Here is a 23,736-nt window from a genome sequence, read left to right as displayed (position 1 = left end):
TGTAAGGAAAAACATCAATTGCAACTAACGGTAGCGTATGCGGGAGAGAGAATTGTCATTAAAAAAGTTTAAACCCCTGTATAAACTCCAGGAGTCAACACTTTAAGAGACTTGCCGGTTTTACGATAACAGCCTAACAACAGTGCAAAGCACTATCCCGCACAGGGCTTCAGCATTCTGGGAGTACCCAGCCTCTCAGAAACATCAAGAATACAACAATAATCATGTACAACATTTTATTACAAAATTGTTAAAAAAGTAATACAATGCAATATACTACAAAATACAAGATCAGCTATTAAGCTACCTCCTTTGTTTTACTTAGCTATAAAGAAACACCCGGCTATCAGTCACTGAATTTCAACAAAACCATTAAATATGCAGAAACATTCCACAACTTTTTCTTCTTTTTTGTTTTGTTTTTTTTTTTTTTTTTTTTTAAACCGAACTGTAGCAGCCCTCGGCTACTACTTACATTAAAAATAGAGGTCTCCCTACAAAGAACCACGTTACCTATACACAATTCTGTACAGATTTTTATACTGAAGCTAACAATGAGCTGCACTTGAGTTCACATTCTTAGCAAAATATTGGATTTTGAGCATAAATCTTTACAGCAGGACATTCATTTATTCTTCATCCTCATCTTCTTCCTCCTCTTCATCATCATCTTCCTCCTCCTCCTCCTCTTCTGGTTCTGCTTTCTTCTTAGATCCTGCAGGCCTACCTGGGCCCTTTTTTCCTGCATCACTCTTGCTCTTGGCACGATATGCTGCAATATCCTGCAAGAAAAATGCTGTTTAGTTGCTGGCAATATAACTCTGAAGACAAATTTGTACTGCTTCAATAATTTAATAATACTACACTGTGCACATCCAATACAGCGTGTGCAGAAAAGGAGGGTTTCAAGCTGGAGACTTTCATGCTTGCATCTTTTGGCAAGAGAACGCGTGACCCAGACAGTTTTAGGAATTTTATGACTGCAGTTGCTCTGGAGTATGACCGTGTATTTTACCAAGCAGGTGACCTGTTTTCTGGAAGTAAAGCGTCTTACTGGTAAAATCTCTTAAGACACGTAAAAACCACATTCAGGTTCACTGTAAGGGTTCCAGATACCTCCCACGCCACATCTTTCTGAAGCCTGGCAAAGGCTGACATAAACATTTAGAACTACGAACCATATATAGTTTAGGTACAAAACAAAAAGTCACGCATTTACAGTGACCTCTACAACCTTAACCATTATTTTATCACTTTCACCGTACCTTTTCATATTTCTCCTTTAGTTTTGCAGCCTTCTGTTCATATGGCTGTTTATCTTTGGCCGACTGTTCAGACCACATTTCACCTAATTTCTTTGCTGTATCTCCAATAGACAAGCCAGGATGATCATTTTTGATTTTTGGACGGTGTTCAGAACAGAAAAGGAAGAACGCAGATCTAAAACGAGAGACAGTGATGATTAAGGGTCAAACTAGCAGAGTCTAAAATAGAGTCAGACTATGAGAACTAATACTTTTTTTTTTTTTTCCCCCGGCCACAGAAACACTCACGGCGGTCTTTTAGGAGCGTTGGGGTCCTTTTTCTTTCCCTTCTTCTCGCCTTTGGGAGGAACATAGTTTTTCATCTCCCTGTCATAACGAGCTTTGTCTCCTTTAGCCATTTCTTCAAACTTTCCTTTTTCCTTGCTAGACATTGTCTGCGGACACACGGAGGGGAAAGGAGAAGAGCCTGGATCAGATAAAGCGCCCGGTGACCCACTAACGCCTAAGCAGCAGCTGCTACCAGGGATCTTTTCCCAGCAACCCGCGGCAGGGGCGGGGGCCGGGGCCGGGGCCGGCCCGGCAGGGCTCAGCGCGGCCCGGCCGGGCCCGGCCCCGCTCACCTTCCACCGCTCCGAGCACTTCCGCGAGAACTCGGCGAAGTTGACGGACGAGTCCGGGTGCTTCTTCTTGTGCTCCTCGCGGCAGGTCTGCACGAAGTAGGCGTAGGAGGACATCTTGCCCCGCGGCTTGTTGGGGTCGCCTTTGCCCATGGCGAGGTCGGCGGCGGGTCCCTGCGGGTGGGGGGGGCGGCCTGAGGGCGGGGCCGCGGCGCGGAGCCACCGCCGGGCGGGGCCGCGGCCCACGCCGCTCCCGCCTCTCGCCCCCCCCCCACCGCCGGCGCCTTCCCGCCCGAACACGCCCCCCGCGGCCGCCGGCCCCTCCCCCGCCGCAGCCCCTCTTTCTCTCCCCGCCCGCCCGCCCCGCGGCACCTCCCGCCGCCGCCAGCCGCGTCCACCCGCCCCCCCCCCCCACCCCCCCGCGGCGGGCGGCCCGCAGGGCGCCGGAGCCCGCGCCCCAGCCCGCCCCGGCGGGGCCGCCCGCCGCCCACCCCGCGCGGCCGGCCCCACCCGCCCGGCGGTGGGAATTCCCCCCTCAGCCCCGGGCGCGCCGCCCGCCCGCCCTGGGCACCCCGCGCTCCCTCCGTGCCCAGGACCGGCGGCGGCTCCCCCTCCTTCTCTCTCCCTCTCCCCTCAGCGCCCTCCCGCTGCCCTGCGGCCGCCGCGGGCGGGGGGGGCGCGCGGGGCCTTGCCTGGCTGCGTGGGGCGGGCGGCGGCGGCGCGGGGCTCTGCTCCCTCCGCGGCGGCTGCTAAATGGTTTCCCGGCGGCGCACTTACAGCCTCTTGTTTTCCACAGCCCTACCCGCCACAGCAACTTGACCCGCGGCGCCCGGGGGCCCGCCCCCCGCCGCAGCGGATTGGCTGCCGCGCCGGTTCAAACTGCCTGCGGCCCCGCCCCCCAGGGCCGGGACCGCCGGGGATTCGCTAGCCGCCGTCGCGACGTCAGCGGCCGAGCAGCTCCTCGGCTAGGTGGAGCGCGAGGGGGTCGTTAGCGCTCATACTCGCTGGAACCGGTTGGGGTGAGGATAGTGGAGGGGGCGGAACCGAGAGCGCTGGGCGGCGATTGGGGGCGAGGGACGGTTTAAAAAACCGCGGGGGCCCCCGCCATTGGCTGCCGGGGACTGCGCGCGTTTGGATTGGGCGGTGCGGGATGCTGTAGCGTGGTTTAAAAATACAAAGGGAGCGAGGAGGATGGTGGGGCGGGCAAAGCCGGAGGAGCCGCGGAAGGGGACGGGGTCGGCGGCCCGCCGGGGCGGGCGGGGCTCGGGACCGGCCTCTGCCGGCTGGCAGCTGCCTGGCCGCCGGCGAGCGTGGGGCCCCCTCGGCGCTACCTTCCTCCAGCCGGGGGCGGGCGGGCCCACGGCTGGCCGAGCCTGGCGGGCAGCGGCAGCCGCCCGCTGTAAAACGGGGCTTTGACTTCGGTTCTGGCGAGGCCCGCGCCTGGCTCCCTCCCCGGGAGTTACAGCGCGGGAGGCGGGCGGGGGAGCCTGGGGGGAACGTCCGCCGCCGCCTCCCGGGCTGGCGGGGCTCCGAGGAAGAGCCCGTGGCTGTGGCGGGTTCAGGGGGGCGGGTTTTCCTTCTGAGGCCGGGCTAAGAGCAGCGGCGGTGGGAAGGGAGAGCGTCGCCTGGCTTCGTGTCTCGTTCTGCCTGCGAAGCGAAGGGCGCCGCGGCGGAAGGCCTGGGAGCAGAAGCGGAGCGGGCCGAAGGTGGAACGGCCGCGGTTTGCGTCGATTGCTTTCAAGTGAACCGCCAGCCGTGAATCTGGCCCTTTCGGTTTGGGGATAAAACCGAAGCTGCCCTGCAGTCAGTCAGTCGGTCTGTTTTGCCGGGATTTGACCCTCGTCTACACGATACGGGTTTTGCTGATGTTGGTTTTCTTCTGTCTGGTTACTCTCATCCGATTCTCTAGTTAACTTCAGTTGAGGTTAATATTCTTGGCAATCTAGGCAGTTTCTAACACTCTTGCTTCTTCGGGTGTAGTTTATAGCACTGGTGAAAAGCAGGTCATAACTTTGCTTACTGAAGATGCCATGCCTTCAGCAGAGTTTTAATCATGTTAACTGAGCTCAGTGGTAAAAATAAACAACAACAAAAACCCCCAAACCTTTAAAAAGACAGCAGCAAGAGTCCCTAAGCTATCTGAGGGTATTGACTAGTTGCAGGTGTGAGAGTGGCCAATGTCATGATCTCCAGAGTCTCCCCCATTCCAGGTTCACTCAGTGTAAGGAGCATCGAATAAGAAGCACTTACCCGGTCCAGTCCTTCGTGTTTGTTCTTTTTTTCCGTCCAAGGAGGATGTGTTCATGGAGAACAGTTTGCTAATATGGCACTAAATGCCTCCTTTATCCCTGTTTTGTTTTAAGCTTTATGTATTTGTCCAAACTGCAGCCCTAAAGGACGTAATGTAAACTGGAAAAAAGTTAAGTCAAAATCTAATATGAAGAGAGGATAACTGGGAGTTATATTGCCAGAGCAATGCAGAGATATGTATTCCCTTTGCAGATGTCAAAGCCTGTCAGAAGCCAGTTACCCAAATTCTTATATTGGCTAACTTCTGTGGCTATTCCTTTTGATAGTGTTTAACCTACAAATAAAGCTTACGCTTACCTTCTAAAATAAACATTCACGTGAGGGCTATTCCATATTCAGCTCTTTACTACTGTAAACCATTCCACTACTTCTCAGTAGCAAATTGATGTTCTCAGTTCTGTGGTACTGAATTCTGTGAAGGCCTGGCCACTTTGCAAGGAGTTGTTTTAATTTGTTATGTAGCTTTAAAAATGCCTTTATTTCATATGTTACTTGGAAAGCGCTATTTTGTTTGGTGAATTAAGCTGCCAGATGGGTTACTCATTGACCTTGCGGTAAACCACCTGTATGTGACAGTTTCTTGCAGAGTGTTTTCTAGTTGTTAAAGTAGTTTTGTAACAGATGGCAGAATCTTCCAAGGCTAATGCATACTGAATGAATCATAGTACAGCCATTAGTATATCTGGTCTAAAATCATTCTTTGTCCACCAGACTTACCTAGAGCTTTCCATATCGTACCATTCAAACAAATTGATAGGTACCTTCTGCGTTGTTTACAGTCATATAAAAATGTAGGTTAACTCCATCAAAATCAGTTTTACTTCTGAATCCTCGCTGATGCAGTAGAAAGAACAATGAAGTGGTCCACTAGTTTTCAGGAAACAGAGTTTTCTCAGTGTCAGTGCTTCTAAAATAGCAAGTCATGACCTCTGGGAGTTTGTCACTGAAAAGTTATCAGGATGGCTACAGGCACCAGAAATTATTTTTAACAGCTGAAAGAAGAATTTTTCTCATTTTACCCTTCCAAATCCATTCTCTGTAAGTTCCTGAACAAAAACAAAAAAGCTTTATGTAAGTTTATTATTAACATATTTTTACTCTTCCTTTTAACATTAATATAGCAAGTTCATGGAAAAAATTACTTTGGAACAGTCTTTGGAAATTATGGGATATAATTGCAGCGAGGCTTCCTCTGTTGCATCTGTTTTCATATCTGCTCTAAGAATATGAAGAAAATGATTGTGGAAAAGCAGGTAGGGTGAGAAAGTGTAATTACTGCTATGGGAAAAAATGAGACCTGCCTTTCAAATGATATAATCAAATGTTTTGAGAAAGAAATTAGGTTCTTGATTCTTTTGACGATACTCTTTTTCTAGATTCTTTTCTCTGAAAAAGAAAGCTTTTGTACAATTAAATATATACATAGAGGGTTATGTCATGCGATGTCATGCAACATAGGGCAGCGTAAGAAACCAAACAGTTGTACTCTTTAACATCTGTCTGTCCTCCAACAAGGAAGGCAGTATTGAAAATTTTCCACGCCTGAACATGATACTGGAAGCTTTCCACAGCAGCGCCAATGCTGAAAGCTCCACGCAAGAATGCCAATGTTAGAAACTTGTCAGTCTCAAAGCTGTGCCTTCCTCCCAGCACCCTCACGCCTGGAAAAGTGCTTCTCTGTGCGCCTGGTTCCACAATAGGCTGTCACCGTTTTTTCATTACACCACACTGTTCCTTTTCAGACAAAACCACAAATTCTGTCTCGAGAGATTTGGTCACTGTTACTCGTCTAAAGCAGTGATCTATGCAGTATTGACTTCGGTCAGTCCGCGTGGTTAATTTATTAACCACATGTGGAAGACAGTTGTGGGGAAGAAGCATAAACTCCAGGACTTGAAGCTTACTTCTGCTTGAATAATTCAGCTCATGAAATGACTGTTAAGTTTTATAGCTCCCTGGCTTCAAGCCCTTTTGAGTTCCTAATCTGCTCCACAATTACAATTTTGGGTGCTATTGTTAACTTCACTTAATCTTCAGTAAACTGCGTGTGAGGAGAGAGGAGCAATGCAGTGACTAGAAATGCTGGATAGAAAGAAGGGAAAAGACCAGGCGAGTGAGACCAGGTTACAGAGCTGAGAAATGGATGTAAAGAAAAGTATGTCACAGACAATAAAAATGTGTGATTGGAGTGATAATACTTTACATCATACCATATTTCTTGGCTTCTGTGGGCAGCTTCTACAGCTTTTCTGGATACTGGTGTCAGCATGGACAAAGCAAGTGAAGACAGTAACAAAGACCTTTTATGTGAATTAACGTTTCCATCAGCAGATCCATTGCAACAAGATACCGTTCAGCTGAGGAAATTGCAAACTACCGTTGCATGACCTTAACTCTGACCAAACTTTTATTCTGGTGTAAGTGTATTAATGTGGTGACACTGTCAGTTTTAATTCAGTCAGTTGGATGAAGAAGCTCTACTGTCTCTCCCCAGAGACTCTGCTATTACCCAAATTCCTGTATGGAATATGCCTTAATGGCAATAACGTTCTGCTTTCGAAAGTTCTCGATTGATTACTGCTGAAAGGGTCTCTCTTATGGACCTGAGAACTCAGCATTTACCAGATGAATAATGAAAGCGAGTTACAGCTGCTCTTGATTTTAATGTCACCTAACTTCATTAATAGTAATGCAAGATGTTGAAAGAAAAAGCGAATTTAGCTTTAATCAGCAATTTTTTGTTATAGAAAAAGATTAAAATCCAAGACTCAAAAAGCATTTAAACAGGTCACTGCTTTGAAAACTCCCTTTCAATGTGAGTTATGAAGTCTACAGACAGCAACTATGTTTTTTGGCCTTTCATGTGAGCGTCTCATACTAGATACATGGTAGGAGCTTTAGGATGAAACGCAAAAACCAGAACTACCTAGGCTACTGCTTACCTAAATTCAAAGCAGAACTTACTTTACTGTAGTGTTCCAGTTATAAGCAGTTGCTTTCTTTGTACTTTAATAAAAACATATAACTGCAGCTGCCCAAAAGTTTGCAAAACTGATATTTCTGTCAGTATCTTAAAGAATTGCATTTAAAATATTAGACCTTTTCCCATTTTTTCTGTTGTTGTATAACATGCAAATAATATGTATTTTATAAAAATGAAATATATTTACCCTTTAAACATTACAGTTTTATTGTATGTGCTACTGTAAAGCCTGCATAACCAGTTAAGCAGCTCATAGGCAAACAGCAGCCGTGTTACACCAGGCTGGTTTATTCTGAAAGCTCAGAAACTTGTTTTGACTTTGTGCTGTGTACCAAATACCTAAAACAAAGGCAGCCTACATTAGACACTACCCGGGACAGCTGCAGAGCAGAGACTGAACTGCAGTAGGTCATATGATAGGAAATAAATACAACAAATCTCTCGTGGTACTCATGCAGATAATATTAGGAACACCAGCTGTTCCTGGTCACAATAATTGTTATCTGTACTTTCTCAGTCTTAATTTGACAAGAACTTTTTTCCACTCGCATTGGGCTAATGTGCTTTTTTTTTTTTTTTTTTTACTTTTCTATTCCTAGACCTCACTTTCATTTACTTTCTTATTTACATTCAAAGCAATACTTATATAACACGTTTTCCCCGGAGATCTTAATAGACCTCCTTTATATTTTGCTGTATTGTTAATCCCTTTTTACAGGTATGAGAAGAAAGCAGTAATTTGCCTTTGTTCATCCATTAGATAGTTTCACGGGCAGTTTAGAGGGGCTTTAAAATGTGGATACCTGTAACTTACACTATGAAATCAGTTTAAATGGGTAAAAAAAGTTTCTATCCTTTGGTCCCCAACCACCAAACTCTTCTAGCCATGGTAAATGTTGGTACTTTACCTGAAATATATACATGACTTACTCTTAAGGAATAAAATGTAATTACTACTAAAAAATGTTGTGTTGTTTGGGATGTGGAGAATATAGTTCCAGGATACTATTTTTTTTTCTCCTTCTAAGCAGTAAGACAAAGGGTTGGACTGTGTCTGGAGCCAGAGGTGTGACATCCAGCGAGCAGATCCAAAGAGGCTGTAATCACTGTCCATCTCCCGAACAGTGCAAGCACCCATGTGAGGCTAGCCACTGGTGCTCACTGCTGCCCAAATGAAGTAGGCACCAACCCATGGTGACTTCGAAATGTTGAAACTTCAACAGAACAAAGCAGAACGTTTTGTTTCTACCGTGTCTAATCTCAGGGACTGTTTTCTTCTGCAGTTGTGAGTGCTAGAAACTTAAAAACAAGCAGAGCCTGGCAGTAGAAGCTGTTTCCAATGTAATTGTGGCTCTAAAATCTTTTAGGAAAGAGAAAGAATAGTGTGGGTTGACAAGTCTGTGTGCCACGGGCCACAGGAGGCAGGAGGAGTCATGCCCTGCTGTCTCCCACAGCCAGAAGAGAGAAGCGGGTTTGGCTGATAACAAGCCCAGTTCCTTGTAAGCACTGTGATACTTGTCAACACGTTGCCCTTGGGTCCAGGTAGTGGAAAAACTTAAATTAATGTCAATGGGTCTCATTAAACTTAAATGGGTTTCAAGTTTTGGTCACGCAGAGTACATCCTGTGCTGTTGCTAATGTAGATGTCATAGTAGAATAATTAATTTCTCCTCTTATTTCTGGCAAATAGTGCTGTTGTGTGTCATAGGAATGATCATAGGATACACAGGTAATCTGAGACTAGAAAGAAAATGCTCAGGAAATTTTGAAAGTGTTGATTCATGAGTCTCATTTTTTAGTCATGGATCCTGTAGGATTTTCCAGCAACTGATGATATAAAAGTATAGTTTCTCTAGAGGATCCCCCTGTATACCCTACTCTGTACTGTTAAGTGTTTTACAGTAACAAAGAAGGTTGTTCCAGAGATCTTATGCTACTAGAAAATGTGCCTGTCTATAATACCAGTCAAAAGCTAATGCTTCTACTCCACAGCCCCAACTCTTGTGGGGGAAAAAAAAAAAAAAAATCTTCAGTAAGTTCGATAATAAACCCTTGGGCCTATGATTAATCCTCATCATTTAGTCTGACCATGTGTGAAGTTAAGTAGAAGCTCTCCCTAAGCACTGGCAGGGATAAACACCTACTACAAATGAAAAAGAAATAGGGAGCGGCACAGTCATGCATTTGAAGAAATAAACAAGGAAATCTCAAGTGAAGTTGTTCTGTGTCAAAGAAAGGCAGGCTTATTCAAAGCTAACAAGAAACTAAAGTGCAGCCCAAAGAATGCCTTTTCCAGTTTTTAAAAGTTGGAAAAAAGAATCCTTAAAACCTGTAAACTCTCAACTTCAACATAAACCATCTTGATAAATACGTTCCAGTTCATAGGCTTGATCATGGTGTGCAATTTTTACGTCACTAGACTTTACACTAATAATTAGCATTTGCATCTTGTTAAATTATGGTAATATGTACGAATATTAAAAGCATAAAACCCCCATTCTCCTTTTCCAGTAGTTAAAAATTTACTTTGTAAACATGTAATTCATTTTGGAACAGACTTTCATGATATAACTAGAAACACAGCTAATCAAAGAAGTTAAAGTTGTTTAAGAGGTAAAAGATCTGTATTATTTTCCTAATTCTGAAATAATTTACAAGATCATGGAAAATCCTGCTTCAGCAGTCACTTCTGGAGAAAGGTAAGGATCTTTTAGTGCCTCTGGATAGCTGTAATAGCAGAATCGGGTCTCATCTGTGGTGTTTATAATGTTAATAAATATTAACAGCCAAACACTTGGATACCAAAACCTCCAAAACCATATCTGTTAAAATGTTGCATTGAAACTGGAGGGTGGGGGGCTCTTGCGTTCTGTGCCTTAGGATATGTCCTTGACCGGATTGCAAACTTACCTTGCAACTTTAAAGGCTAGAACCTTTATCAGTATGAAAGCTGAGACTCTAATGTTATCTTTCAAGTATGGGAGTTGAGGTTTGAGGAGCATTAAAGATGAATGGCAATATCTAATGAAGAAGCAATGCTTTCGATCAGCTGCTGTATATTGAATGAATTATAGCAGCAGGTACTATCCAAACGTAGAAAACCTGGTACATTCTGCCTAGTGGCCATTTTTTGTGAAAAAATTTGCAAAACATTTTATCTGATCCTTTTCCCATAATATTTCTCAGGTAAGGGTTTATTGTCAAGTAACATTAGCAAAACCCAACTGCAGTTCAAAACTATCATTATACTTGAGTTTGTTGGAGTATAAGCCTTTATCTTTTACCCAGAATGAGCTCTGCGGGAAGTCAGGAAAACATTTAAACCCCAAACCCACATGTAATTTTACTCATTTTATTTTTATAAAACTATCTGTATTAGTGTCGGACTCTTATCTTGTTTTTACTGACAGAATCCAAATACCTTCTAAAGACCTTCTAAATGGTCCATTCTGGACTCGGGTGGAGGAAGTGTTCACCCACTCCCAAGGGGCACTTAAAACCTGCTGTTAACTTCAACAAGAGCTAAGTCAGACCTAGAGATGCTTATAACTGTACTGCAAAGACAAGGGCACTGGAAGAGGCTTCAGGGCTACAGAAGTTTCCCATTTTGCTTTCTGTAAAACAAATCCATATCAGAGGAGGACATGATGGAGTAAAGGAGCACTGTAGTTTCTAGGACCCTCTGACAAAACTGTGGAGATGGTGTAATACGCGTTATTCAAAGCAAAAAGCAAATGATCAAAGACAGTGTCGAATCTGAATTTCTATAAACAGAAAACAGTGGTTCACAAAATGTAAGACTGTAGCAAAGAGTATACAGTGCTTTTTGTGGTATCAAAAGTGCATTAGAGACTAGCAAAATTTGCTGAAAAGATATGACGGTTTCTTTTACAGGCAAAAAAAAAAAGCTGAGCAAGCTTTTTATTTTCAAGGGATTAAAAAATAACTCTTAAGCAATATACTACATCGGTCTGTTACTCACAGCTGAATTTTTAGGGCATTATTACACAAAACCCCTGGGGGTGATACTTTTCCACTATATATTCCAGATAGTTGCATTACATTTCAGAAAAGCACTAATGACGATTTCGTTGGGTCTCTTTCTGACTGCGAGATCTCATAATGTGAAACAAAATGTTAATCAAAGCAACCTGGATGGACAGGTGATCAGTGACTCTGAAAGAAGCAGACAGATGTCCACTTTTAACTTGGCTGAATGGGGGCTTGTGAGGAGGAGGGGGGTTGAAATGTAGGGGGTACCTCAGTGCAAAGCTGGAGGTTGGCTTCTCTGCTTCTGTGCAGTTCTTGCGTTTGAGGTATCTCCCTTATCTCACACTTCATTGTTTAAGTCCCCCAACAAACAATCTGTCACCTACATTCAACAAAGAACATCTAAAGTTTCTGTACCAACGTTTCTGTATTTTTGCACGTAAGAGCGAAGCCTTCCAACAGAAGGTCCTTTGATGCCTCCTGTAACTAATGGCTTATTGCGAAAGTGAATTGGCACAAACTGTTAAGGGACATGTATTACAAATCTTTAAAGCTTTTACAGTACACAGGCTTATCAGTTTTAATCCCGTAACACCTAGATTATTCTTAAAATACAATGTTTAGTTTTGGACCCTGTTTACTGCTTTAAATCTTCTAATAAAAGCCTGTGTTACGTAAACTCTTTCATACACCCTTAGTTTCCATTGTACAAGGCAGAATGCTTAAAAAAAAGGAACAATGGCTTCAGCTGGAATACTCAAAGACCTGGAAATACCACTTTTGCACCAATATCACCATTTTGGTTAAAGGTATGATTTTTTTTTTCCTCTTACTGTATTACTTGAATCATATACAATAAGCTCTGTGTGTGCTAATGTGGATTAAGTTTTGTTATACAATTAACTATCCAAAGTTACATTTTAGCTATCCTCGTGTAAAACATATAAAGAAGTAAAAAAAAAAAAAAAAAATACAGTCTGTAGGTAAGTCCCAATATTCCTGTGCTTTGGGCTCTACGCTTTAACAGATTTGGACGATAAATTGGAGGCAGAGCAACAGGCGGTAGCGTGGTTAGTTGGTGCTGGAGTGGGAAGGGAAAAATCAGAGATTCAAAATCTGAAAAAAGAACAATAAAAAGAATAGGACTTGTTTCTGATAAGGAAGGAGAGGTTTGGTCACTGTTCCTTATCACAGCCTGTGAATGCCTATTGGTTAGGGTGCTCTTTTATCAAAAACACCAGGGCATGTGGTGGAATTTGCAGAATTTTTGATGTGTTTTAAAGGAAACTATTTTTCATTGAAATAGTTACAATCCAAAACAAAGAAAATGTATATTTGCTGTGAAAAATGTATACCAATAGTTTTCCTTATTATTACAGGGTAATTTCAGGTGCTGCACACAAACGCACTAACGTACACTTAGACTTCAGATGAATGGTACCTGTTGGGGAAGGGAATAGTCATCCTCAGTTGAACCTTATCGTGTGAAGATGTATACACAGTTATAGCCCCATTTCCTTTCCAAGATTAATTACTAATAATATGTTTGCACTGTGCTTGCAATGTATCCAAGGTGATGCGTCCGTCCAATTATTCTTCTCTCTCAAATTACAAAACACATCAGTCAAAAGCTAACAGGAGCTGGGACATATGGCATCTCAGAGAGGGACAAGCTGCTCTGCTCCCACCTGCGCCTGGCCCGCCTCGGTGCCAGGAGGGGCCACCAAGTCCTGCTGACTTCGGAGCCTCGGAGCTGCGAATTCAGGCACGCTCTTCAAGATGCTGTAGCTCCTGCTCCTTCTGCATGCCACTTAGAAGTCATCCATGCTGTCTTTTTGGCACCCATGAGGGATGTAGATTACTTTTGCTCTGCTTGTGTGCATGGACCATAAGTGCTAGTGAAGTCTCACGTACAGTTACTGGTTTGGAGCTGCCGTTTCCTTTGAACTGATACAATTTTTGATGTTTTACTCTAATCAGTATGTTGTTGCAATACTGCGTGTTTTGATGTTTATTAAAAATCTCTCCCTATATATGCTTCAGTTATATCTGAATACTTCTACTAACCACTACTAGAGCTTATGTTATAAAACCATCATTTTAGACGACATACATACAATCTAGCAGAATCGCTCTATGACGAGTGGTTTTTTTTTTATTTCACGGGGCCCAAGCTTTGTAAAAGTTTGCGCATCCATCCTGTAGTGAGCTTCATACTGCCCGATAAGCCCATCCAGCTGCAGCCCTTTGTATTTTTTGATCCCACATATGACGCAAGATTAAAAGTGACATGATTTCTTTGTTCCTGTAAGCAGGCGTTCATACCAAACGAGGTGGTCATCCCCCTGCACCGGTCACACGGTCCTGCCCTTCCACTGGACCTTCCTGTGTGCTGGGACATCACACAAAGCAGATCAGGGCTAAACTTAACTGATTTTCTTTTTGCTGGTCTAGTTGTAACCCAATCCAGTTTGCCATGCAGCCATAGAAATGCTTTTACAGGCACAAAGAAGGACAAGGCACAGGTGTGAAAGTGAGCAGCTTACGGCAGAAGCAGAACCGTCTTTCTCAGCCCCTCTACTGTCTTATCGTGATCTAATCATGAAACTATGATGCTACTTTACTTGAAATTCCGCTTCTAAATTAACATACTGGCAAGCATGGCTGGGTAACATAATTGGGCTTTTAACTGCTCACAAACTATACAAAGAGGATCAGAAACATATTTAAAATGCACAAGTGATCTTTCCATTGTACCGAATCACAGCAGCTAAACCCAGACTGACATATTTTATGCTCACAGTAAGGTCAAATCCCTCTGAAGAAATAAAAGGGACCTCAAAAGACATAGCCTAAGAGTCCAGAAATTGCTATTCATGACCCAGATTTCCACTGAAGAATTCCTGGAACTCACCCTTGTCCCACTTTTCCCAGCTCGTGCTTCCTATGTTATTCTTTAAGGCCCGCTATCATTGTTACTGGGGCTTGGGGTGGTGGGGTTTTTTTAACATTATTACATTTTTTGCAAGTGTGAAATCACAAGTAACTCAAAAAGCAAGTTAAACATCTGTTGCCCGAGATTATACAGCGGCAGAGCGTGGAACTGAACCCAGGCACTCCATGTAGCGTTCAGCTCGGCTGATAACACCACGGGGTTTGGTATTTTTTCCAACTTTTATCCAATTCCCCTCTCTAATCACCGAAACATGCCTTCTAGGTAACTGCCGTCTGTGAGTTCATGCTCAGTTTGGCTTCTGTTCTCGTCTCCTTCATTCAGTTGCAACTGCGAGGAGCAGGGACCTACCCTTGCTCTCTAATACCAGGTTATGCAATCAGATTAAGGAGCCATCTGCAGCGCAAACCAAAACTGCGCTATAATCGCGTTCCCTGCTCACGCAGAACTTGGGCTTACGCAGGATCTGTGTCTCCTCGAATCATTCACCGGCCTCCCCGCTTCTCCTCTCCTCCTTCTGCAGGCTGGAAACGCACGGCAAGCGATACGGGCAAATATTTCAGTGATTAAATCATTACGCTTTGAGTAGGGTCAGCTCGAATGCCGGTTCTGAGATGTAAAGGAATATCCGCGGCCGTTCAAAAGGAAAGCAAAACCTCACCCTTCCTTGCGTGCACTTTGAATGCGCTTGAAGAAAAATAGTAGGTCAGAGCTTGCTGCTTCTGCCGCTCTGCTGTCGGCAGCGGAATTGTTAAATGGTTTAACGCCAGTGCATCTCTTAACGGAGTTTCGCCGAGTCTCGAACCACTTGCTTTTATCGAGCATTTTCACAGTATCTAGTTCAGCTGGTCGCGTGCACAGCAAGGTCTTGGTTCCTCACTAGCGAAAAGCATTCTGCACTCTCAGTCTTTTTTGTTGTTAAAGTCACCTTTATTAACAAAAACTCCTTTTAAATGACAAAACTGCAAACCGGCGCCGCGAGTCCTCTCTGCCTTCAAAGGCCTTTACCAAAGGAACGCAAGACGGACCCCCCGATTACAATGCCTTTTGAAGGCAGCTTTAACAAAGGGACCCGGAGCCTCGGTCGTTCTCGGTCCGGGGAGAGGCGGCGGGAGGCTGCGCTGCGGCCCCGGGGCAGCTCCCTCCCGCCGCCGGGGCAGGGCACCCGCTCTCCAGCCATGGCTCACAGAAAGAGTGGCGGAGACAGGAGGCGGCCAGGCGGGGAGGGACAAGACCGAGACGGAGGGCAGCGAGGCGGAAGGCAGAAGGAAAAAAAAAGAAAAACAAAAAACCAAACCCAAACAAAACACAACAACCCGTAGAAAATCCTGAACAAGCAGCCGGGGAAGCGCGGCTCAGACCGAAACGCCGGAGCTAGAAAAAGTACAAACGGGGGGAGTTGATGCCGACGGGAGAGGGCAGGGAAGAGGAAGGGCGGGCGCCTCAACCTTTTTTGGCTGAAGCACGTTTCGGCCCTCGGCCGCGCCGGCGGCAGCGCCGATCTCCGCCCGCCCCCGCCCCGGGGGGAGAGGCCGCCGGCCTCCCCCTTCTGCCCCGCGCCTTTCTCGCCTTCCCGCCTCCGCCCCGGCGGGGCCGGGCTCGGCCGCCGCCGCACGGCCGCCGTTCAAATCCCAACGGCCGCGCCGGCGGGGAGGAGCGACAAGGGGGGAAGGATTGGGGCGGGGGACGGACGGACACGAACGGGGCCTTTTAAAAGTGGGATGAGCCGCTGCCGCCGCTCCCGCGCGGCGGGCCCGGCCTCCTGGCGGCGGGGAAAAGGCAGCGCAGCGCAGGGCGGCCCGCCGCCGCCGCGGAAAAAAGTAGCGGCTGCTGCCGCCACCGCGGGACGGCATCGCCGGCCCGAGCGCCGCAAAGCGGCACGCCGCGCCCCCCACCGCCCGCGCTCCCGCCGCCGCCGCCGCGCTGCCCGTCGGGAGTTGTAGTTCCCCCGCAGCGGCGGCCGCGGAGGGGGCGGCGGGGGGAAGAACTGCATTTCCCGTGGCGCCCCGCGGCGGGGAGCCGGCATGCGCGGCCGGGCGGGGCGGGGCGGGGCGGCGGGCAGGTTGCTGTTGTTACATAGGAAACAGCTGAAGAGTCTCCACATGACAGGGGGGGAAGGAGGAAGTGGGGCGACCCGCGGGGCGCCGCCGCCGCCGCTCCGGTAGCCGCGGGGCTCGGGTCAGCGGCAGCCGGCGGGCAGAGCCCTTCCCGCGGCGTGCGGGCTGGCCGCCCTTGAGGGCGGGCTTGCGCTCCGGTGCCGCCGCGGAGAGGAGGCGGGCAGGCAGCGGGGGAGCGCCCCGCCGGGCCGCGGCGTCTCGCCGGGGAAGTTTGGTGCGGGGCGGGATCCCGCCGCCCTCCCCCGGGCTTCCCGCCGGCTGCGGAGGTGGCGCCGGGCATGAACGGCTTCGCCCCCGAGGAGGTGACCCAGCGCGGGGCGGACCCCGCCGCCGCCGCCGCCGCGGTGGGCAACGCGGGCTCCGCCGTGGAGGTGGTGCCGCCGCCGCCGCCGCCGGCCCCCGGCTGGGTCCGGCCCCGCCTCTCTGGCTGCTTGGCCGGGGTTCGTGCGGCCCCGTCTGCCGCTGTGCTGCCTGCGGGAGGAGGGCGAGCGGTGCGGCCGCGCCGCCGGCAACGCCAGCTTCAGCAAGCGCATCCAGAAGAGCATCTCGCAGAAGAAGGTGAAGATCGAGCTGGACAAGAGCGTAAGTCTGGGGAGGGGGGACACACACGGGGCCGCCCCCCGCCGCCGCCGGCGGGGCAGGCAGACAAAAGCGGCCGGCGGGTCCCGGCGGTGCGTGCCCGGGCGGCGGCGGCGTGTCCGGCCCCAGCCCCGCTCCGCGCCGGCCGGTTGCTCCCACGGCTGAGTTGGTTTGGGGGCTTTTAATAAAGTTTAGGGTTTGGGGGGGGGGGGGTTAGCGGCGGGGGAGTGGTGTTGTTGTTTCCCCCCCCCCCCCTCGCTTTTTCCGTAGCACCGTGGAGTTCGGCTGGCGCTGCAGCAGCACGGCCTGAAAGTGCTCTCCCTCTGCGGAAGCGGCTGGGGAGGGAATCGCCTGCTTCTGGGGTCCCTTCCCACCCCCCAAGAGCCGGGGGCATCGGCTGCGTGTGTCCCGTCCCGTCTCCCCCCCCCTCCCCGTGTAGCTGGAGGGGGAAGAAGCGTGGCCGGGGAGCGCGCTCCTCCTCCCCGGAGCGGAGCCTGCATGGCTCCCGGCGCGCTAGTTTGTGTCTGTTCCTGGCGAGGGCAGCGCTCGGCTGCTCCGCCTCGTGTTGCAGCGTTGCACGTCTCCCCTTGCTTCTCGATCTTCCGCTCGGCAGCCATCAGGCGCAGCGCGGCTCGGCTCGGCACGGCCGGGCAGGGGGGGAGCGGACCCCCCCCGGCGGAGGGGAGGAGGAGGAGGAAGGGACGGGGGGGCCGCCTTCGCGCCCCTTTCTGCGGAATGAAACGCCCGGGCGTTTCGGAGGGGTGTTTGCCCTTGCCCGGTACCGCGGGAGCGTTTGCCGGCGCGGGGGCTGGAGCTCCGTGCGCCCCCAGGGAACCCCTCAAACCCCCAGCCCGGCCCGGGGGTCCCTCGCCCTCAACGCGCCGCCCCCCCCCCCCCCCCCCCCAACGCAGCTCCGCGCTTTCGTTGCCATTAAAGCCCGCAACTCTGAAATTCAGGGTTGGTACGCGCCGAAGAGTTCTCCCAAAGCGTGCAGGTCCGTACAAAGGGAAACTTTTTAAAAGGAAAGAAAGAAAATTTTAAAAAGTGTGTTGCTTGACCTCGCCTAGGTAGTGGAAGTAGAACGAGGAGGAGAGGCTATAGATGGGGAATGAGAACCGGTGTGAAATGAGAGCCGGCTGTTTGCCCTCCAAAGAACAACTGAAAGCTTGTTTTTTGTTTGTTTGCTTCCCGATCCCCGAGTTGCGACGAGTGGCTGGAGGGAGGGTTGTGGTCGTGTGTCTCTGCAGGCTGTTACTACTGAATCAGTCGATTGCAGCGCTTCAGCGTCCTCTGGGCCAAGCCGGTGGCAGTGATCTGTAGCACAACGCATTCTTTATTTAGAAGAATCCGGTAGAAAAGCTTCCTCGATGCAGTTAATGTGACTGTGGTTGCTGAAGGGTTGTCTCTGTGTGTGCGTTTATAAGTCTGGGAAATGCTTACATGGATTTGATTGAAAGACGCCCTATTGCTCTTCTAGGCAAGACATCTGTATATTTGTGACTTCCACAAAAACTTAATTCAGAGCGTGAGAAATAGAAGAAAGAGGAAAGGCAGCGATGATGATGGCGACTCACCAGTGCAAGACATCGACACTCCAGAGGTAGCTAAGTAGTTGGTTTTTTTTCTAATTGTTGTGTTAAGCTTGTACTTGACAGGTACCACATCTGCACAGATACCCCTTTTCCACCCTTGCAGCTCTCCTTATTTTGGGGCATGCAGGGAAAGGGAAGACTCCTGATTCACTCAGTTCTTAACAAAAGCTAACTGAATTTTACAGTGTATTTTCTGTATTGATTGTGCAGAGTAGAATGAACAACTCTAGCTTTTTAAGTGTCCGCTAGTTCTCTCAGAAAACTGCTTTTTTCAACTTTCTCCTTATTAATGCTTCCTCTCCAGCATCCTACTAGAAGAGGTGCTTTGCTACATCTCAGCACAGTCTGTCTTCTGCAGGAGTTGACAACTTGAAGGGAATTGCACATAGGACTCGGGATATAAATGCTTCGCTGCCCCATCCCTCTGATCCTTTCCTTCTGTGCTAAATGTGTTGCAGATGGCTCTTGCAATTACTCCATTGCCTTAGTTACGTTAAACAGAAAGTTTAATGATGGTAGATCTTTGTTTTTACCCCATGTTGGGGGAAGAAACGTTCAGGGAGCTGTGCTAGAAAGGAAGGGAGAGAGATGGTGTTTTTCTCCCCTGTTTTCTCTGCTGCAGACCAGTGAAACCTCACCCATTACGAAAGTGAGCTAGAGCTTTCAAACCTTTTGCATAGTATAGTGGGAGAGACTGCACCTGAGGCTCTTTTTCGTACGTGTGCTCTGAGTTATTTCTGCTACAGCCTGGCTTAGCAGGTGCTGTTCAGTGTGTTAATTTTGAGCAGAGCCTGTCATGCCTACCTGGTCCCTTCCAAGAGGGGTTTTTTTAAAGCATTCTTCAGCAATTGCTCCATAAGTGTTAATTTAATGACAACCTTATGGTCAGCATCTGGAGATACCAGCAATGCAAGTGATGAAACTTTGGGCAAGACTCTGTGCCTAAAGGCACGTGGCTCCAGTCTGAAGGCTAAGAGGATCCTCTAAGAGGATTTTAGGGGATTGGGAGTGGTTTGATGCTGGGCTGTGTTGTTTGTCTGCTAAATATGTGGGATTGCTTCTTGGAAAGTTCTAAGGCTAATGTTCTCTGTGACTTCAGGTGGCTCTCTGGCACAGTGGTAATTGCAGCTGTCCTGCAAGCCTGTTTGGTTTTCTCATGCGAAAATTATAAAACGTGTCACAAGCAATGGATATCTCTAGAACAAGAAAGCAAGCTTTTTTTAATGGTATTACAGCAGGAAAGAAGACTGCCTGGGAGGTGTTTTTGAGGAGTTTCAGCTGGCCGTTTGGACAATGGCAGTATGTTCATCCCATGTGACTACTGTGTGCCTTTGATGCCCATTGGCTCTTGACTTTCTTTATTTTCAATTGCTATCCAGTTTACTAAGGGAAAAAAAAAAAAAACCTTCTTCTGAAGACTTGCAAGGCCTTCCTGTTTCCATCTCGGTCATGACCATCATTACCTGTTAGAAGTGATTCCTACGGGAGGGAAAGAGGCTTCCACAGTACTGGTAGCTTCAGGGACTTGGTGGAAAGCTGCTGCTCCTCCTCTGCGTGGTGCTCTAGGGTGTGGGTTCTCCACTGTGACTTGGGAAGTGGAATTTGTGCCATGTAAACTTTAGAATACCAAAGGATACCTACCCATCCTCTATCATGCAAGGCAGCATCATGTCAAGGTTGGCCAGGTTACCAAGTATGCAGTAGCACTGCTGTTGTTTAAATATTCCATAGTCGAGGCTGCTAAATGAGTTTAAAATGGAAGTGAATGCCTTAACCAATCTTTAATGCAGTGAGTTTGGAGAATACTACTGTATCTAGTATCTGCAACTGCTAGATCTGAAACTGATCTAGCAGAATTTTTCATTCAGCCTGCTTTCTCACCTTGCTTTCCCACTCAGTCATCCGATTAAGCTCTCTTACATTGTCAAGGAGGGTGGGAAGGTAAGCTGTTGCTGGGAGAAGTGACTGTTGATCAGAGTTCGTGGGATTCAAAACTGGGGGAGTACTGGGTTAAGGTTGTGTATTTGTATTCCTGAGAGGACCTTGTGCAGTTCTTTCAACTGTCAAGTCGCACTGAAAAACAGTTTTGGACAACTATGCCTGTGCACATAACTCCTGCATTGTGCTTATGTAGCAGGGATATGTTTGGAGAGCAAGAGCAGCTGTTTTCTTCTCTCACCTCAAGCCAAGAAACCTTTGCGTTCTAGACTTTTTCCTGGTTCTAATATGTGCTATCTGATGGTGCAGATGTGCTATATCTTGCATGCCACTTGTGTAAAATTTGATGCCTGAAATCACACAGTATAGGGGCCTCCTTTGAATCAGCATCTTTGTGGATGTTGTATGAAAGTTGTTACTGGGCTTTTGTGTTACCCCGCTCAAAGTGGGGAACAAACGAAAAACCCAGAACTGATTAAAGGACAATAATGAGTTACAAATATTGTCCACTGCTAACGGGAGGCAGAGCCATGCTCAGTAACAGTAAAATGCTCTTAAACTGAACTGGGCTGTTTTCCTTTCCACTGGAAGGTGCAGGGTGGAGGGTTTTTGTTTGTCAAAATGAGATCTGCTGAGCTGATGGTCTATGCTTGTGTATCCATGAGAGTCCAAAGTGTTTTTGAGAGGCCAACTATAAATGACTGAATCCTTTTCAGTTACATTAGATTATTTTCCTCCCCCCCCTTTTCTTCTAGGTTGATTTATATCAGTTACAAGTAAACACACTTCGAAGGTACAAAAGACACTTCAAGCTACAGACCAGACCGGGACTTAACAAAGCACAGCTCGTTGAAGTACGTATGAGTGTTTGTTCCATAATAGAAAATGCAACTTGCTTTGGCATGGGGTTTTCTGTGCAATGTGATCCTTGCATAAAGAGCATATGTAATCTGGATTTTATGAGAACAAAAGGGAACTGCTTATCTAGCTTCCTTCATTGGCCACAGCTCCTGAGCCAAGTAAATCAAAAGTAAAAGCCCTTTCCAGAGGAGGGACTCAACTTCTGAAAGGAGTGTGCGCTGCTTAAAGACACAAAGTGTTGGGTTGGAACAGTAAGATGATCTGCGTGTCCATGAATATCATAGAATCATGGATTTGTAGTCTGTGCGTCAGTCACACCTTCATTCAAAGTGTCCAGCTGAAAAGAACTAGAAACTGAGAGGCAGCAGTGAAGTTCCAGCAAGGTTCAGACTTTGCTTTAAAAAGCTAGGTACTGCAAACATACGTGTTTCTCCATATGTAAACTATGGAAACCTGAAAAACAGGCTTCTATTGATGATTAATTCTGTTAATTAAAACCACTGGCATCTGCCATCAGAAAAATGCAACTTTATGAAATCAGGGGTTTTTTTCTTACCAATATTTCTAAAAGTGCTGAAGCATCTTTGCTGCATGTGACTGTAATTTTAAAAGAATACTTCTGCGCTGCAAAGATGCAGTTACAGCATGCTGATGGAAATACGTGGGAGAACCAGTGATCTTCTCTTAACAGGGAGGTATAGCTACCGTTTTTTCACTTCTGTGCAGCGATACGCCCAGTTTTACTTTGGTGTGACGTTTTGTTGGTCTCTCCCTTAATCTGTGTGGATTAAAAGCAAGGTTCTTAAAAAGGCTGAGCTGCAAAAGAATAGTGCTGCTGCCACTATGATTAAGAATGTAAAATGAGTCTTATGGTTTTTTCCTATGTGAGCTGAGGTAGAGCTAGCTCTTGAATTAGCAGGACTGCAATTTGAAAAAGCACAACTAGTTTTTGTTCTGCAAAACTAGCATTTCTAAGGGTCTGCTTTAGGTGCATCTCACAAGGTATTTGCACTAGCTTATGCTGCTTATGCTGTTTGATGTGAATAGGCAAGGCTTCTGCCGCATGCTTTGTTTGACCTGCAGGTATTTGTGAGCCGTAGCTGCAGAACTTCCTTAGTTTACAGGGCATGTGATTCCTTGTAACCTGTCCTAATGTACAATAGACACTCCTCTAGCTGTTGCTTAGAAGTGCACTTTAAAGGACTCTCAAACTGTTTCTCTGTGAATTTTTTGAGGGTGGGGTTTGGAAAGCTTTCTAACTCGCTAATTATGCTAAACATTTATACTTAAACCCTGTAGTAGTTAAGTGAGCAGTCCCATTTTTTCTGACTTGCACTTGGTAATTCTAGTCTACCAAAGTATTCTGCAAAAAGCCTGAGAATAGGCTTGAGCAGGTATAATATTTTGAGTGCTTTCTTTTAAAGTTGGTGTTCATTTTGATGAAGGAAAAGACCTCTGACTTGAGAACTGTTTAGAGATTGTCGTATTTTAGTACTTACAGATGGTGAATTTCCATCATTGATAGCTCTGTTTCAAAGAGCTGAATGTTCAACTGTAATCCTGAAGATTCTTTTATTGTCTTAGATGTTTCTATAGTTGACTTGATACAGATACACATATTCCTCCCCCCCCCCCCCCCAACCTGAGTAATGAGCAGTAGTCTTTCATTGCTGTGCTGTTGCTCTGTTGATACTCTATAGTCATTACTTGCTTTATAGTCAAGTTTTGACCATATAGGTGTAATACTACTCCTATGCTTGTTTTGAGAAACCCCCCCGCCCCCAAAATTTTCATAGGCTTTTTACTTAGGAGATGAGGGTACAACCTGCTATACTTGGTTCATAGTTCTCAATAAAATGGTTCTTGTTCTACCTTTTTTATGACTGTTAGACTTTTGAAGAGGTAGGTTTTAGTTTCTTTTTTAAGCTTCTTGATCAAGCTTTTAAACTTTGTTTAATGTAGTCAATTTAAATCTGAATCTTCAGTTTCTGCATATGAGTGGTTATTTAATTTCCTTGCATTCTTCCTTTATAGATAATTGGCTGCCATTTTAGGACAATTCCAGTGAATGAAAAGGACACCTTAACATATTTCATCTACTCTGTGAAGAATGACAAGAACAAACCAGATCTAAAGATGGATAGTGGGGTTCATTAGACAGGAAAAGTTGGGACTGAGACTCAGGCTGCAAATCAAAAGACTGAGGGTTTTTGTTGATATGCAAAAGCTTTCTTTGTAACTTTTTTTTTCCCCAGAGAGTTTGTCTCTTATTTTTCATAATCTTGCTGATTTGTTTGAAAAAACATCTCTTATGAAACAAATTTCCTCGGCAAAAGTATTTTAAATAAATATCACTGATATTGTTGCTCAAGTGGGTGTGTCTAACTTATTTAGTGAGTTACTTGTACCTAATAGTTAAGCTTTGACTAATTATGTGATATTAAAATATTTTTCAATTAAATTGTGCCAAGGATATATTTATGAATGTACTTCAAGTTCTCATGATGCAATGCCTTTAAAAAAAAAAAAAA

The 23,736-nt window shown here is 46.7% G+C and overlaps 2 protein-coding genes across 3 annotated transcripts; one reads left to right on the top strand and one right to left on the bottom strand.

The window, feature by feature from the left end:
* Window positions 1-222: 222 nt before the first annotated feature.
* On the bottom strand, window positions 223-2,688 carry HMGB2 (high mobility group box 2). 2 transcript variants are annotated; one of them, XM_030008874.2, is made up of 5 exons: window positions 2,575-2,688; window positions 1,886-2,056; window positions 1,554-1,699; window positions 1,266-1,440; window positions 223-782 (listed from the first exon to the last, which is right to left on the bottom strand). In XM_030008874.2, the coding sequence occupies exons 2-5, from the start codon at window positions 2,033-2,035 to the stop codon at window positions 630-632; spliced, it is 624 nt and encodes a 207-aa protein (XP_029864734.1). In that variant the 5' UTR covers window positions 2,036-2,056; window positions 2,575-2,688; the 3' UTR covers window positions 223-629. The 2 variants fall into 2 exon arrangements, with proteins under 2 accessions (XP_029864734.1, XP_029864821.1); XM_030008961.2 differs by having other exon boundaries at window positions 2,660-2,686.
* Window positions 2,689-16,167: 13,479 nt separating this feature from the next.
* Window positions 16,168-23,576, top strand: SAP30 (Sin3A associated protein 30). Its single transcript, XM_030008745.1, is given in 5 exon segments — window positions 16,168-16,638; window positions 16,640-16,817; window positions 18,292-18,414; window positions 21,100-21,198; window positions 23,240-23,576. Coding segments are annotated over 5 exon segments (648 nt in total). The 5' UTR covers window positions 16,168-16,513; the 3' UTR covers window positions 23,363-23,576.
* Window positions 23,577-23,736: the final 160 nt, after the last annotated feature.

This window comes from Aquila chrysaetos, chromosome 1 (assembly GCF_900496995.4).
Source record: "Aquila chrysaetos chrysaetos chromosome 1, bAquChr1.4, whole genome shotgun sequence".
Taxonomy (NCBI): domain Eukaryota; kingdom Metazoa; phylum Chordata; class Aves; order Accipitriformes; family Accipitridae; genus Aquila; species Aquila chrysaetos.
This window is presented reverse-complemented; position numbering and strand designations above follow the sequence as displayed.

What these genes read in the sequence shown, in the direction of transcription:
- HMGB2 (XM_030008874.2), bottom strand. Translation starts at nt 2,035, where the DNA reads ATGGGCAAAGGCGACCCCAACAAGCCGCGGGGCAAGATGTCCTCCTAC. An exon ending in AGTGCTCGGAGCGGTGGAAG is followed by an intron (nt 1,700 to 1,885) that starts GTGAGCGGGGCC and finishes GTGTGTCCGCAG; the next exon opens with ACAATGTCTAGCAAGGAAAA. An exon ending in TAAAGGAGAAATATGAAAAG is followed by an intron (nt 783 to 1,265) that starts GTACGGTGAAAG and finishes TTTTTCTTGCAG; the next exon opens with GATATTGCAGCATATCGTGC.